The 16,170-nt window shown below is 45.7% G+C and overlaps 1 protein-coding gene across 5 annotated transcripts in view; it reads left to right on the top strand.

Moving 5' to 3' along the window:
* FAT1 (FAT atypical cadherin 1) overlaps nt 1-15,720 on the top strand; it is a 127,555-nt gene extending 111,835 nt beyond the window's left edge. For 4 of the 5 annotated variants that reach the window (XM_045997973.1, XM_045997975.1, XM_045997977.1 and 1 more), the window contains exons 19-28: nt 16-817; nt 949-1,080; nt 2,542-2,699; nt 3,321-3,783; nt 5,435-5,588; nt 5,702-5,812; nt 7,537-8,168; nt 8,830-8,967; nt 13,451-13,486; nt 14,273-15,720. In XM_045997973.1, coding sequence (XP_045853929.1) covers nt 16-817; nt 949-1,080; nt 2,542-2,699; nt 3,321-3,783; nt 5,435-5,588; nt 5,702-5,812; nt 7,537-8,168; nt 8,830-8,967; nt 13,451-13,486; nt 14,273-14,901 — 3,255 coding nt within the window. In that variant the 3' untranslated portion in view covers nt 14,902-15,720. The remainder of the gene's footprint in view (nt 1-15; nt 818-948; nt 1,081-2,541; nt 2,700-3,320; nt 3,784-5,434; nt 5,589-5,701; nt 5,813-7,536; nt 8,169-8,829; nt 8,968-13,450; nt 13,487-14,272) is intronic. The other variant, XM_045997978.1, reaches the window with a different exon arrangement.
* Nucleotides 15,721-16,170: the final 450 nt, after the last annotated feature.

Raw genomic sequence — 16,170 nt, 5'->3', positions numbered from 1 at the left:
CTAATTTTCTCACAGGTGGCAGATAATGGAAAGCCTCCATTGTCATCTTTGACGTATGTTGACATCGGGGTCATTGAGGAGAGCGTCTACCCGCCTGCAATCTTGCCACTAGAGATTTTCATTACGGCTTTTGGAGAGGAATACTCAGGTGGCGTCATTGGGAAGATTCACGCCACAGACCAGGACGTGTATGACACTTTAAGCTACAGTCTGGATCCCCAAATGGACAAGCTCTTCTCTGTTTCCAGCACCGGCGGTAAGCTGATAGCCCACAAAAAGCTGGACGTGGGGCAGTACCTCCTCAACGTCAGCGTCACCGACGGGAGATTTACGACGGTGGCGGACATCACCGTGCACATCCGGCAGGTGACACAGGAGATGCTGAACCACAGCATCACACTCCGCTTCGCCAATCTCACTCCGGAGGAATTTGTTGGGGACTACTGGCGCAACTTCCAGCGGGCTTTGCGGAACATCTTGGGGGTGAGGAGGAACGACGTACAGATGGTCAGTTTGCAGCCCTCTGAGCCTCCTCCGCATCTGGATGTCCTGCTTTTCGTGGAGAAATCGGGTAGCGCCCCCATTTCAACCAAGCAGCTCCTGCACAAGATTAATTCTTCCGTGACGGATATCGAGGAAATCATTGGTGTCAGGATACTGGACGTATTCCAGAAGCTCTGTGCAGGACTGGATTGCCCGTGGAAATTCTGTGACGAGAAGGTGACCATGGATGAAAACGTCATGTCAACACATAGCACGGCCAGACTGAGTTTTGTGACCCCACGCCACCACCGAACAGCTGTGTGTCTCTGCACAGGTAACACAAGTCCCTGACAGCGGGGGGTACAGATCATTCCATGGGCAGCCTTTGAAATCTACACAGTAACGACCATTTTCCTGAAATTCCTGTTAATGAGCTTCCCCTCCCCCTCTGTTTTTTAAACAAAGAGGGAAAATGCCCACTTGTCCATCGTGGATGTGCAGACAGTCCGTGCCCTGAGGGATCTGAGTGTGTCCCTGATCCAGGAGACGACAGATACTCCTGCGTCTGCCCGGGTGGCAAGTTTGGTTCGTGCCCAGGTAAGAGTTCAGAGATGAAGCATGCTTCTTTCATACAAGTCACTTTTTCTTGCCATCGTTCTCTTTATTGGTATGACAGATGGAAAGCGCATTGATTATAACAAGTCGGGCTTACAAACGAATCGAGAGCAGTAGTCACTTCTCCGTTCTGTGTAGCAGCTCACCACTGAGTTACTAGTGACGCTCTTCCTTCTCTCTGATTGTGCTCGTGCAACAGCAGTCCCACATGTACATACTCAGAGTGATTTTCCCCACATGCTCTTTACTAAGAAGAAAAGAAAAACTGGAGTCACCACCTCTCAGTCTACTGCTTGGTTTTCTGTGGCTTAACACATGGTGTGGGCATCTTCCCAAGTCCTGATGGGAAGGGGCTTCTGAGGGGCTGTATCGTTGTTTATCAGCCTTTGTCCTTAATTATAAATGAGCTTGAGGTTGTGAAGCTGTTTTCTCGTGTTAAAAATGAATCCTTTTCTACCCTTAATCATGGTGACGCACTGAGGAATGGACAGAATTACTGAGTCCCTCCGTTGTAGTTCTGAAACTAATACAACATTATATGTTTATTGTACTTTTTTTTTTAAAAAGTACTTTATACCTAGAGCCTTTATTAGTGCTTTCTAAAACTAGGATTTACTATGTCAAAGATTAACTGCACTTTTAATTTTTAAATATTACCATTATGTTAGTTTCCCAGAAAGTTACACCAGTTCCTTACTTACAGTCCTTTGTGACTCACTGCCCATTCTCTTGCCAGTATAAGATTTTCAATTAAAAAGCAAATTCCCCCATCCAGTGGGCATGAAATGATAACTAGTTATTTTAGTTTGCATTGCTCCAGCTTCCTGTGAAAGTTTTACTTATTCCTACTAGCATTTCCTCTCTTGGACTGGCCTGTTCCTATTCCTTACTTGCTCGTCAGAGTTATTTGTGTCTTGTTTTCAGTGTGTAGAACATTCCGTGTGCTGTGAGCATGAACGTTACCTCCATCCCACTGTGTATTACTCGTGTTTTGATTTGTTTACAGTGTCTCTTGTCATTTTGAAATTTAATTTTTGTCGGTTCTGTGTAATTTTACATAACCATTTCTACCTCTGCAGAGTGATATTCATCATTTTTGGAGACTGGGGGTTATACTTTGCTTGAAAAGTTTCCCCAGACCACCTGAGGCTGTGTGAATATTTTCCTCAATTGTCTTCTAAGAATTTTTTATTCAACCTTTCTATATTTAGATCTTTCGTTGTTTTAGAATTTGTTTCTCTGATACAGTAGTCCAGTTCTCTTCCAAAAGAAAATCCAGTTATGCTATGCTTTTTATTAAAGCAAATAAACATTTTCCATTGAATTGAATGTTATAATGTTGTAACCTTAGATAAAAACTTGGATCAGTGTTGGGGGGAAATCTCACTTTTATAAATACGCTTCAACTTGGTTCTGATTCATGTTTTCCTCTTCATGATTCAGGGAGTTCATCCGTCACATTTACTGGAAACAGCTTTGTGAAATACCGTCTAATGGAAAATGAGAACAGATTGGAGATGAAGCTGACCATGAGGCTCAGAACATACTCTGCTCACGCAGTCGTGATGTATGCCCGTGGGACCGACTACAGCATCTTAGAGGTACGTTTTTGTACCTGAAGACTTTAAAAACATGAAATTCCGTTTTATGTTCATGTTGTCCATTTTTGGGGGAAAAATTAAGGGAAATGGTCTTATTCCACACTTAAATAGTTCCTTGATACCTCTCTAAGTTTTAGACTTTGGGGCTAAAAAGCTCTTTTTGCTCTGCTGTGATACAGAGATTGACTTTTGTTTCTCACAGCATCTTTAGGTCACGTGTCATACCAACTCTCAGTGGTATTACATCTTACTAATGTTATAGAGACAGTTTATAGAGAGCTTTCCTAACTGCTTAAAGTGCTAATCATCTTTTTTTTTTTTTAATGCATGATTCCCTTTTGATTTTACCTGATGCTGTTTTTGGTTGTTATTCAGTTAGCAGTTAATGTGGGTGATTTCATGATGCTTTTCGGAGGTGCACTTGGCACTTGAACTTGTGTTAGGTTCATTTTTACCCTCCATGCACTGATGAGACGAGCGTGGGTTCTGCAGTGCTTAAAGCCAGTCTCACTCACTTTTCCCCTTCCGTCGCTAAACGTACCTCTCCTTTGGATGTTTGATCAGAGTTCCTTGTGGACGATCCTGCAAGAGTAATGTGAATGGTAATTGTCTTTATCACAGATTCATAATGGAAGGCTGCAGTACAAGTTTGACTGTGGAAGTGGTCCTGGCATCGTGTCTGTTCAGAGCATTCAAGTCAACGATGGGCTGTGGCATGCCGTGTCTCTAGAAGTGAACGGAAACTATGCTAGGTTGGTTCTAGACCAAGTTCATACTGCATCAGGCACAGCCCCCGGGACCCTGAAAACCCTAAACCTGGATAACCATGTGTTTTTCGGTGGCCACATCCGTCAGCAAGGCACCAGGCACGGGAGAAGCCCCCAAGTCGGGAACGGTTTCCGGGGCTGTATGGACTCCATCTATTTGAACGGGCAGGAGCTCCCTCTGAATAACAAACCGAGAAGCTATGCACACATTGAAGAATGGGTGGACGTCTCTCCTGGGTGCTTCCTAACAGCCACCGAAGACTGCTCCAGCAACCCTTGCCAGAATGGAGGCGTTTGCCACCCGTCTCCTGCTGGAGGTAGGCCTCATGCGCTAGTCATCTTCAGAGCGCTACATGTGGAGACACTTGGGAAGAGCCTCAGGTCTTTGTTTCCCCTTCCCATGCAAACGATGGTGTCGGATCCTGCAGTCAGTGTTGGAACTGAGGGAAACCAGAGCAGGGCTGGACTCAGGATTGTTCCCCCCCAAGTCAGGCTGTGGAAACCTCCTCCTCGTTCCGCTCCAGGAACCACTGGCGAACCACAGCTGACTCTGTCCTCTTCTTCCCTGTGGTGTTTATCTTGCATAGTCTTCTTCCAGTCACATCGGTGCTGACCCACCAGAACTCAGAACTGCACTCTGTCCTTCAGGAGGGCCCCCTTAGGTCTGATGGCTCAGCATCTAGGGACTGCTGGTCTTGCTACAGATGGGGTTTGGTTTTCCAGAATGCCTCGAACCCTCTTGGAGTGTAACCAGTCCTGTCCCAAAGCCTCAGTGTAGTAGAGTACTCCGTGAAGCTTGTTAACCCGGCCCTTTGTTCCCTCCCCAGTAATAGATGCTGTGAAAGGACAGGACAGTCATGGTGCCTATCAGTAGAGCTGTGTGTGATGAATGGAGCAAAAATGAGAATAGTGCTTCAGTGGGATTTCAGAGGATTTGGCTTTGTGTTATTTTGGGGACATGTTTGTGCATACCCTATGCAAAGAACAGGCCAGGTTATCCCCACAAAAGGATACCACGTGAAGGTTTATCCTGTGCTCACATTCCATGTTCACATCAGGTCAGCAGGGACACCGTCCTCGTTGACTCAGGGATGGGACTGAGAGAAGCATTTTCTTGAAACATGCTACTGTGATCCCTATAACAGCAGGAGGATGAGAGCGTGGTGCCACATACAGGCTCATAAAGCTTCTAGCTCAGAGTATTGCGTCTTTGGCTAGAGAAGCTCTCGCACCCGTGCCCACCTTCAAAGGCAGTGGGGAAGTGCAGTCCGCCCCAAGGACAGTTGGAAAAAGTCTACCACAGGAGCTGTCCCATGTCACAGTCTGCAAGAAATCTTTTTTTTTAAGATTTTATTTATTTGGCAGAGAGAGCTCACAAGTAGAGAGGCAGGCAGAGAGAGAGGGGGGGTAAGCAGGCTCCCTGCTGAGCAGAGAGCCCAATGTGGGGCTCGATCCCAGGACCCTGGGATCATGACCTAAGTCGAAAGCAGAGGCTGGAACTCACTGAGCCATCCAGGCACCCCAAGAAATTTGACATTCTTTATGCTCGTTTGGACACATGACAGTCCCCTTCCCCGATGGCAGTTCATAGTCTCCCAAGTGCTTTCACCTTATTATCGCAGCCTTAAAAGTTTGGGAGCTGCGAATAAATGGGGATGTATTCGGTCGTAAGTGCCCTCAGTCCACATGGTCACTCAAAAAAAGGGACTTTTTCCTTGCTGCCTGTGCTTGGCCCGCAAGTTCTGATTAACTGAAGCTAATTATGGGTTCTTTCCGCAGCTCTTCTAGTTTGGTTTCACCAACGTTGATACAGATGACGCTGTACCCAGAGAGAATGGGAATTGTACGAACTTCTGCGGGTCTCACGGTTGTTAACAAGGGCTTCTCTTAAAAGTAAAAACCGGTATTATACTAAGATAGATTTTTTGAGTTATTGAATGAGCGTTTTTTTCCCTCTCGCGCCTGCAGGTTATTACTGCAAATGCAGCACCCTGTACATAGGGGCGTCCTGTGAGCTGAGCGTTAACCCGTGCTCCTCCAACCCGTGCCTTTACGGTGGCACGTGCATCGTGGACAACGGGGACTTTGTGTGTCAGTGCAGAGGCTTATACACTGGTCAGAGGTCAGTGTAGCTCTCGGGGTGAAAGTTCTGGAAATGCCTCCTTTTGTTCCCTATTGTGTTGTCCTTTGCAGTACAAGTGTGACACTGATGCGTCTGTCCCTCTCCTCCCACAGGTGCCAGCTTAGCCCCTACTGCAAGGATGAGCCCTGCAAAAATGGGGGGACGTGCTTTGACAGTTTGGATGGTGCTGTCTGCCAGTGTGATTCGGGTTTTAGGGGAGAAAGGTAACTGGCTTCTACTAGCACCTGTGTTTGCGCCTGTCTGTCCTGTCATGTCCATTCGCAGACGCAGCAAAACTCTGTTCGTTTGGGGCAACACTGCTTTAGAATCTCAACACTGCTTTAGAATCTCACGTTCCACACCCGTAGGTCTTTGCAGCTGTTATCCTTTCACTTCTTAAAATACGGAGCAGGTAACTGCAACGTCGTGCTTGAAAATGCCTACCTCCGTACTTGAAAGATCTCTGTGAACAAGGTGCTCGCAGGTAGGATGCGTGTGGGGAGTGGTAATTCTGTTACAGCAGACGCACCTGGAGTTCTTACCTGTCTTCAGTGGGACAACAGTGACCTCTCTTCAGAATACGTCATGACTCACGTTTATCTAGTATCTAGCAGCTGTTTTCTGGGGGAGGAAAATGGGGCACAGAGGGGCTCGTGGTACACCTTGAAAGAGGCGGGCATTTAGTTCCCAGCTGCCCTTTCACTGCTCGGTTTACCAAGTAACTGCACGGTGTCTGTGAGTGCCTCCCGCCTCACTGAGGTGTGCCCCATCCGTCCTGTGGGCAGGCTGTGAGGGCGAGCTGCCTGTAGGTGTCTGCTGCGCTTCTACTACAGCGGTGGTTGGAGTAGTTTTGCCATCAGTCACATGGTCTTAGTTCCTTTTTAAGATTTTATTTGACCGAGAAAGGGAACACAAGAATGGGGAATGGGAGAGGGAGAAGCAGGCTTCCCACTGAGCAGGGAGCCCAATGCGGGGCTCGATCCCGGGACCCTGGGATCATGACCCTGAGCTAAAGACAGACACTTAACGACTGAGCCACCCAGGCACCCCGGGGTCTTAGTCCCTAAACTGACTTTCTTAATTCCAGTCAGTTGATAATATATTTGACCAAAAGGTCTCAACTGTTGACTGGCAGGTGAGTATGGGGGAAGGGCAGTAGATACATTTTATAAAAAGTGGGGAGGCTTTGAGAAGTGTCGGGCACATCTGCGCAGGCCCCCGTTTGAAAAGGCAGAGGGGGTGGAGCGGTCTGGGAATGTTCGGGCAGGTGAGGGGCTGTGGGAGGTTTTCAGCAGGAGAAATGGTTTAAAATGGAAATTTTTTTTTTTTTTTTAAAGATTTTATTTATTTGACAGACAGAGATCACAAGTAGGCAGAGAGGCAGGGGGAGAGAGAGAGGAGGAAGCAGGCTCCCTGCGGAGCAGAGAGCTGATGTGGGGCTCGATCCCAAGACCCTGGGATCATGACCCGAAGGCAGAGGCTCTAACCCACTGAGCCACCCAGGCGCCCCTAAAATGGAAAATTTCTAACCTTTCGCATGGTTTATGCAACCCGGAAGGAAGGTTTTCTTAAAAATTTAAGCTAGCCTTTTAGAATAGTTTCCAGCATACCATTTATCCAATGTGTGTTCTGAACAACGAGAATGAGACACAGACTGAATGCTTAGCCCGTGGGTTTGGTTTAATCATCTGTGGCATCCTAAAAAAAAAAAAAGGGGCAGTTAAATATGGCGTGATGTCATGCATCTCTCCCTGACGTACCCAGTGTAGACTCACGAGACTAATTACTCCATGAGGGGTTTTTTATTTTTTTTGTAATAACTTGTTGGTAGTGTTTTTTTGGTGGTTACTCACGCTGTTGTGTTTGTGTTCAGTCCCTGGGCTCTGGGACCTAGGGGGGCTGGCCTATTGAGACGTGTGTGGCAAGTGTCTGTACTCCTTCTTGGCAGGTGTCAGAGTGACGTTGACGAGTGTGCCGCCAGCCCCTGTCGCAACGGGGCGCTGTGTGAGAACACGCACGGCTCCTACCACTGCAACTGCAGCCGTGAGTACAGGGGCCGACACTGTGAGGACGCCACACCCAATCAGTACGTGTCCACTCCGTGGAACATCGGCCTGGCCGAGGGGATAGGCATTCTCGTCTTTGTAACGGGGATCTTCCTGCTGGTGGGGCTGTTTGTCCTCTGCCGCAAGATAATCAGTCGGAAGAAGAAACACCAGGCCGAACCCGAAGACAAGCACCTGGGCCCCGGTGCCGCTTTCTTGCAAAGACCATATTTTGATGCCAAGCTCAATAAGAACATTTACTCAGACATACCACCCCAGGTGCCTGTCCGTCCTATCTCCTACACTCCAAGCATTCCAAGCGACTCTAGGAACAACCTGGACCGCAATTCCTTTGAAGGATCTGCCATCCCGGAGCATCCGGAGTTCAGCACCTTTAACCCCGAGGCTGTGCACGGACACCGGAAAGCCGTGGCCGTCTGCAGCGTGGCTCCAAACTTGCCACCCCCGCCGCCCTCAAACTCCCCGTCAGACAGTGACTCCATACAGAAGCCCAGCTGGGACTTCGACTACGACAGTAAGCGTGGCCCTTTGCACGGCATCAGATGTCACTGAGCTGAACCCCGTGACCCTTGTACCTTCTGCCAGAGTGGCGGGTGGGCCCGGTCATGTGGTGGAGCCTGCGGCAGGGATCAGTGTGCTCTGGCTCCCAGACCTGGGGGTGTGGTGTGAGATGCTGGTCGTGGCTGAGAGCCGTGGCGGTGTTGGTCTGTCAATCAGGGACCTCACACTGATATTCAGGAGAGAGCATTTCATTCTGGGATGGATATGGGCTCTCAGGATTTGGGGGGCTCATTAGGACAAATTAGGAAGAGTATTTGTATGATGGATGTTTTAAAAAGAGAAGCCTAGTATTTATAACAGCAGTCTGTATCGTTTGATGCTTTAAAAATGGCTGTATGTGTCTTTTTAAGAGGAAGTTTTAATTCCCCATACTGTCTCGTGATCTCCGCAGGTGGGTTTATGGAGACTTTTTCTGTTCTGGGAATCTGCAAGAATACTTGCAGGTTTGGAGGTTTTTGGTTTTTCAGTCACTTCCCCGTTTTCTTTCGGTTGTTCCTGTAGTCCGTCAGGCTCAGGCAGTGTTTGAGCGTGCTTGCCCTGTGTGAGGACACAACCGCGAGCCAGGCAGAGGCCTCACCCTCCTGGAGCTGACCGTTGTCCTCTCTTCCTTTTAGCTAAAGTCGTGGACCTCGATCCCTGTCTGTCCAAGAAACCCCTGGAGGAAAAGCCTTCGCATCCATACAGCGCCCGGGAAAGCCTGTCAGAGGTGCAGTCGCTCAGCTCCTTCCAGTCTGAGTCCTGCGATGACAATGGTGAGGGAAGAGTCTGCATCGCCGCGCAGGCTTGCCTGCCACGCTGTGGGCGTGGCATTGCGTGCGGAGTGTCGTGGGTGTGCCCGGGGCCTATGCGGAGGCTCCGACTGTTCGCGTCCCTCCCACTCGGGATCACCAGTACACAGCCCCTAGTACAGTTTGCATGAGCATCTGCAGCGGGGAGAGTATTTCAGACGTTCCTAATGGGATAGGTCTTTGAACTGCAGCAGCGTGTCAGAAATTATACTTAACTGAAAGGTTTTTTCTGATTGGGTTTGGTTTCCCACAGTAGTAAATGTTCTAGAGGTTTTGTGGGGTTTTAAAAAAATGCTTGCAGCAGCTTTCTTGACCACAACCCTCCCCCCGCTACTGCTGCACCCTTGGGAGGCGATGTGGTAGTCGGAATGTCAGCTCTGGGAGCTCCTTCACTGTTACAAGGTTTTATTTGTCTCTTCCCCCAACTCCCCTGCGGCCCCAGCTCCCATTTGGATCAGAGCGTACTGACTGAGAGCACAGTTTAAGAAACTGCTAGTAAGTCTGATTATATTTCTAATGAAGAAAGTTTGACAGTGGGATCTTTGATGCCAGTTCTGTTGATCTGATTTCTCTAGGTATACTGCGTCAGTAACAGCTTTGCCATGATAATACATAGCAGTAGAGAAAATGGTCAATATTCAGTAATAAAATAGTTGTTAGTGGAAATTTTTGCAGCTCAGAATTAGTGAGTTGGACTCAATTTTTTTTGCATAAAAATACAATGTGTTTAGTCATTTCAAATATTTGGTGGAAAGAATTAACCCATTACTATTAACTTCTAAACCCAGAGTAAGTTCATAACATATTTCAGTCTTTTTCCAAAGTAAAGATGGCCATAGGTTTACTCCATTCATTCCTGATTTCAGGCATCTTATGTGTCAGATCAGAGTTCACCTGTGTTTATTACTTATTAGTGATGGAGTCTGTGAGCATAGCTTTGCTTATTAAACCAACAGAATGAATTCTTTCTTCCATTAGGTTTAATTTAAAACATTAGTGTTGCCAGTTTATGTAATTTATATTTTGGTTCCTCAAATGCTTCATAAATTTCAGAATCTTGTCAGTGTTTTTCTCAGAACATCATTCTTCTTACTAACTGCTTTTAATAAACTGTGGTCTATCAGTTACAAAAGTTAATTGCTGGAAAATTTATCATGAGAAAGAAAACATATCCAGGAGTGTTTGTATTTTAATTTTTATCAGTCAGAAAGTCCAGATAAAGAACGTGGACTTAAATTATATTTTTAGTTTTCTGAGGCTTTCGTAACAGATCGCCACGAAGGTGGTGGCTAAACACAAGGTACATTTATCATCTTACAGTTCTGTAGTTTAGAAATCCGACCGTAGGTCAGTGGGCTCACATGGAAGTGTTGGCAGAGCCGCTGTGTTTCTGCCCCCTATAGAGGAGAACCTGCTCCCTGACCTTTCCCAGCTTCTAGAAGCTGGTCTCCTTGCAAAGACAGCATTGCCTCTCTCCTTGGCCATTCATTCTTCTGTAGTCCTCGCTCCCTCCACCCACTATAGACCATTTAGGAAAATCTCCCCATCTCCAGACCTTTATTCATACCAGCAAAGTCAGTCCCTTTGCCAGGGATGGTAACATATTCACCGTCTTCCAGGATTAGATGTGGACATCTTGGAGGGCCATTGTTCAGCTTACCACATGCACACATGTTTATCTTGGCGTAGATGCTTTAAAACAATCTGATCTACAAATAAAAGGGAATTTACCTAGGAAACAGCCCGGCAGACAGTCTGCATTTCTCTGCTGGTATGTTAGCTCCCCAGCTGTTAGCCCGTCTGCAAAAAAAAGATAAGAAATTTGTAGTTGGGAGTACATAGAACGGAATTAAAGCCAGTTTTGTATTTATATTACATATTTTATCTTATTATGTAATACTAAATTTTTCTTGGAAGGTACAAATTCATTAAATAAACCCAGAAAATTGGCTTAGCAAGCACTTTACTGTTTAAATGTGAAGTCTTTTGCCCATGAAATGTTTAAATAAGGATTGTTTTGTCATGACTACATCTGTGAGAAAACTTAGAGCTAAAATGTGTCTTAAATTACAGTATAGTGTGCTTACTTTATCCCTTTAATAACGACTGCATATAGCTTGATTAGAAAAATATCTAAGATACATAATGGCAATAGTATAGGGGTCATGTATAATTATGTGTTATGTTAAAGTTTTCACATTTTTAAATTAGGAGGTAGAAATTATATAAAGAAATCCTATTTCATGCACTATTTTCTAACTGAAGATTTTCCTAATTTACTCCTTTTATACCTTTTTACAAGCTTCCATAGTGACTGTAATCCACCTTGTCAACGCTGTCGTTGACACGGTGAATGAAGAAGGTATAGTCACAATACGTGTGCTGTGTGTTTGTGTTTATAGTCCCTGCCACAGAGAATCCTGTGCTTTCGCCTGTTGTAGTGTATAAAAAAAAGTTTGTGGTTTTGAGGGGGTTGAGTACTGTTGTGCATGGTGTGTTTGTGTATTCGTAATCCAGATGTGTTGCAAAAATATTCTTACGGAATGTTCCGTCTTTGTCGCTCGTGGTGAATTTATATAGACATCAGAAGTGACCTGTGGGATCTTGACGGCTTGGCTTTACATGACATGGTATTAAGAAGCTTAGTAGTTACATTCTAGCTGAACATTTCTTTTTTTCAATCTTCTTCATAGGAATAACACTAACACACAGCTTTTATAATTACCTGAGTGTGATTAAGGATAATGATAGAACATGGCAGAAAGTAATTATTTTCATTATATGGTGTAGTGAAAATTAATGTGAAGCTTTATCTCTGTTTAAAACTCTCTGAAAGGGCATTGATCAGCACCTCACATTAAATTAAATAAGGCCTTTATTAATGCACTGGAGTTGGAGTAATCACATGTAAATTGCACAGCCTCATAGCTTTTAAATCGTAAATCCCATCTCCAGGAGGGCTTAGAATTTACCTTTCTCTACACAATCAAGAGAGCATTACCCTTAGGGATCGTCTTTGGGAAGACGGGTGTGTTTTCAAGATTGAGTGGAGAGGATGGTTTCAGGATAGAGCAGGCCAGGTGGGAAGGCTGTAACTTCCCAAGAACAAGTACTGTGTCTTGGGCAATGGTAAAGTGATCTGTATTTTGTCTAGTGGATTTTAGTTATAAATATTGATGGAATTTTAGAAAGCAGGACTTAAAACCATTCTTTCATGGGCTCTCCTTCATTGAAAAGTAATAGAAACTGTATTTAAAGTTGACTGCTTGCTTAAGAGTCTAGTGCCTCTGGAGTAACCGGTTGTCAGTCCTCCAAGAAATTACATTTTTGTGGACTTCAGAAACAATTCTGTAGCTACACATTGACTAAATACTGTCTTATTTTTTAGCGTCACCATGGTTGGTTCACTTTTAGCTTTAAATTCCTAGAAAAGAAAGAAAAAAGAAAGTCAGGTCCTCTTTGCTCCAAATTTCTTTATTTATTACATGGGTTTTCGGGAACAATTGCACAATGCATGGAAAGCATTGGTTTTGTTCAGAAAAGCTCTGAAGTGACTCTGTTTCTACTGTGATTACTGCTTTCCAAGAATAAGAATCATGACAAGAGCGAAGAGTTCAGGCTCGTTCTACATTATCTGATTTAATCCTTCTAGTAGAGGGATTTCCACTCCCCTTTCAAAGATAAGAACCGGAAGCTTAGCCAGGGTAAGCAACCTGCCCAGGGCGGTGGCCCTGACTGAAGTAGGATTTACATCTCCTTTTGTGGCCTGCAGTCTCGGCCCTGGAGTTCTGTGCAGAAACAGGAGTTGGGAGTCCTGAAGGAGCGAGTGGCTCTGCAGCTCTGGGGTGTGGACGGGAGTCAGCACAGCCCACGCTGTCTGCCAGGAGAAGGGGACAATGGGACTATCCAGTCACGTTCAGAATGGGCAGGGTTTGTAGAGAGTTTCTTCTGTCCATTCACGAGTCCCTACAGTGGTGAATTTGTCTGAATGTAACGTACATTTGAGGGCTGCACTATGAAGTGTGTCTTACGTAACTTTGATGTATTTGGATTGTGTCATCATATGGTTCAGTGTCATGACGGTGTTCTTTAAGTTCCCTCTCAATTTACGTGTTATTGGAGCTTATAGACTATTCCTAACCAAATTGGTTGCGTTCAGGTTCAGATAGCCAGAAAACAGAAAAAGAAAGTAAACTCGTGTTGAGTTCCCTGGCAGAGTTCATCATCTCAATCTTTTCCTCTCCTCCCCTGCCCCATTTCATTTGTGCCGCGTGCATTTCTCAGCCATTTGGACCTGCCGGGGAGCACGGCTCCGAGGCTGGTCCATGGCTGACTGGGCCTTGATAAACAGTGGGCATTGTATTATGTACTATCGTGATTGCCTTTCCAGCCATCTTTCTGTTTTAATTATAAATATTTTCTTTTCTCTCTACTCTGCCACCAAAAGAGTCTTTGGCTGCTCCTGACCTCAGCAAATCAAGAGGTGACTTATGCATGCCAGTTGTTCATTGATACTCACTAAAAAAAATTGGTTAAGGTTTGCCCCCACGGCTGACTTGCTTCACTTGTTCGCTTCATGGATGCCGCAGTAACTGAGTCCAGAGCTGTCTGTGCCGCATTCTAAACCCGTCGCCTCGCCTGCGTGTCTGAGGAGTTCTGTAATCTCCGGGGTGGGGGGAGCATCCCCATATCGGGAGGTTCCTAAAAAAAATAGAGTCCAAAATGATTCTTTGTCCTTGTAAAAGTAACAAAAACTGGTTGTTGTAATCGATCCAAACTTACGCTGTTTTTCAGTTTGGGGTTGGATTTTGCTTGATTTGGAAGCATGCTTTGTACGGACCTTTATTAATGTCTATAAAGGAATTTTATTTTGTAATGTTAGCATGTCGCTGTGTCCTGAGCCTGAACTGATCCCCTTCAGATAGAGCAGTGGGTCCTGAAGGGCTGATGGGAAGCGCTTGTTGGCAAAGTACCTGTCCTTCAGATGCCGGCACACTGCTTCTGTTCAGACTCGTTTGCTTTCCTTGAAAGTTAGGCACCTACATGAAACTGTAGGTCCCCTTTTTGGAACTAGAGCCTAGTTCAGAAACGTTGTCAAAACTCGGTCAGGGTGAGGGGGGCAGCGGGAGGCCCTCAAAGCATTGAGCAGAGGTTTCCCCAGGGAGGAACCCGTGGGAAGCCTTTGCGCTTGTTCTGCACTGAGCTCTTTGTGCACTGGCACAGACAGCCGGGAGGAAAGACACTGAAATCTGTTCTCTTTCCTACCAAGGCTATCACTGGGATACGTCAGATTGGATGCCGAGCGTCCCTCTGCCAGATATACAAGAATTTCCCAATTACGAGGTCATTGACGAGCAGACCCCACTCTACTCAGCAGATCCAAATGCCATCGACACAGACTATTACCCTGGAGGCTACGACATCGAGAGCGATTTCCCACCGCCACCAGAAGACTTCCCCGCGCCTGACGAACTGCCGCCCTTGCCTCCCGAATTCGGCGACCAGTTTGAGTCCATACACCCTCCCAGAGACATGCCCGCCGCAGGCAGTCTGGGCTCCTCCTCACGAAACCGGCAGAGGTTCCACTTGAATCAGTATCTGCCCAATTTCTACCCCGTCGATATGTCTGAACCTCAAAAACCAGGCGCCGGTGAGAACAGTCCTTGCAGAGAACCCTATGCCCCCTACCCTCCAGGGTACCCCAGAAACTTTGAAGCCCCTCCCGCAGAAACGATGCCACTGTCCGTGTACGCCTCCACGGCCTCCTGCTCTGACGTGTCGGCGTGCTGTGACGTGGAGTCGGAGGTCATGATGAGTGACTACGAGAGCGGGGAGGACGGTCACTTCGAGGAGGTGACAGTCCCCCCGCTGGATGCACAGCAACACACGCAGGTGTGACGCTCAGCCTCCCCCCAAAGTGCCTGGACCCAAACGAACCTGGAGCTGGTTCTGTACGTGATCTTCTGCATCGTTCTCCGCAGTAGTGCTTCAGCGCTTTTCTTTCCTTTTCTTCTTTTTGGGTGAGCTACGATGGGCATGGCTGCACTGAGTCTCGCACTTCTGGACAAGTTAGCCATTTCCGGTGTCTGAACCTACTGTAACGGGAGGAGGTTTCCTTTGGCCGTGCCATTTCCGAACCTCTGTCTGCATTTATTTACACGTGTCTGTTCAAGTAATGAAACGAAAAATCAGTCCTATCACCTTGTTAGCATGATTCATGTATTTATATAGATTTGATTATTTTAATTTTCTTTTTCTTGTAAATTTTATGTACAGATTTGATTTCTCATAGTTTTAACTAGGTTTTTCAAGATACTCGGTGCATTTGTTTTTGACCGAAATTATGTGGTGTTAGCGTCATTACCTAGCACCCTGATTTTTTAATATAACCAGGGTTTCATTATATGTCCTCTTCCACTGAAGTAGGACATTTCATTAAGACATTTCAATATAGTCTTTGATTTCTAGCTGCACATAGGAGGAGGAAAGATCTTCCACATGGACATGTCTTAAATGAGTTACTGTATTTTAGAACTATAAACATTTTTCATTACTGGAAAGTGTAATGGGGACCTGCTTACCTGTTTAGAACCAAAATCATCACGACACAGTTTTTATAGTGTCTGTATATTTGTGATGCAACGGTCATGTAAAGGTTTTTACTGAAAACTACCATTAGCCAGTCTTTCTTACTGACAATAAATTATTAATAAAATACTTTAGCGTTACTGCCTGTTTTTCCTGTGTTTAGACCCTTGTTTAGGATTTAGTTAAAGAGGAGTTGACGACGCTGGACGGGTGTAGAGACCTTAGGTTTTTGGGGCCTTCCATGTGAAGGGCCCAGATGCCAAACCAGGTGGTACTTACAGATGTAACCACTAGGTGGCAGTACACGGCTACTTGAGCCTGCTCAGAGTCCAGGTGTAAGCCCAAGACCCTGCTCTTTTATGTGTTTTCCAACTAAAACTTAAGAAAACTTTCCTTTATACATTTTCTCAGTGTTTGTTGGGTATCATTTAAAGGCTTCTATGGTATTCACCTCTGACTTTATCAAAAACAAAGTATAAAGCATTTTATCTTCTGTAATCGAGGAACACCTACTTATGTATGATGTAGTCTGAAACCAAGAAGCTATTTGCCATGTGGATACAGTGAAATCCGCCCACC

Source organism: Meles meles, chromosome 2 (assembly GCF_922984935.1).
Source record: "Meles meles chromosome 2, mMelMel3.1 paternal haplotype, whole genome shotgun sequence".
Classification (NCBI taxonomy): Eukaryota; Metazoa; Chordata; class Mammalia; order Carnivora; family Mustelidae; genus Meles; species Meles meles.
Note: the sequence above shows the minus strand (reverse complement) of the source record. Positions and strands in the feature narration are given on the sequence as shown.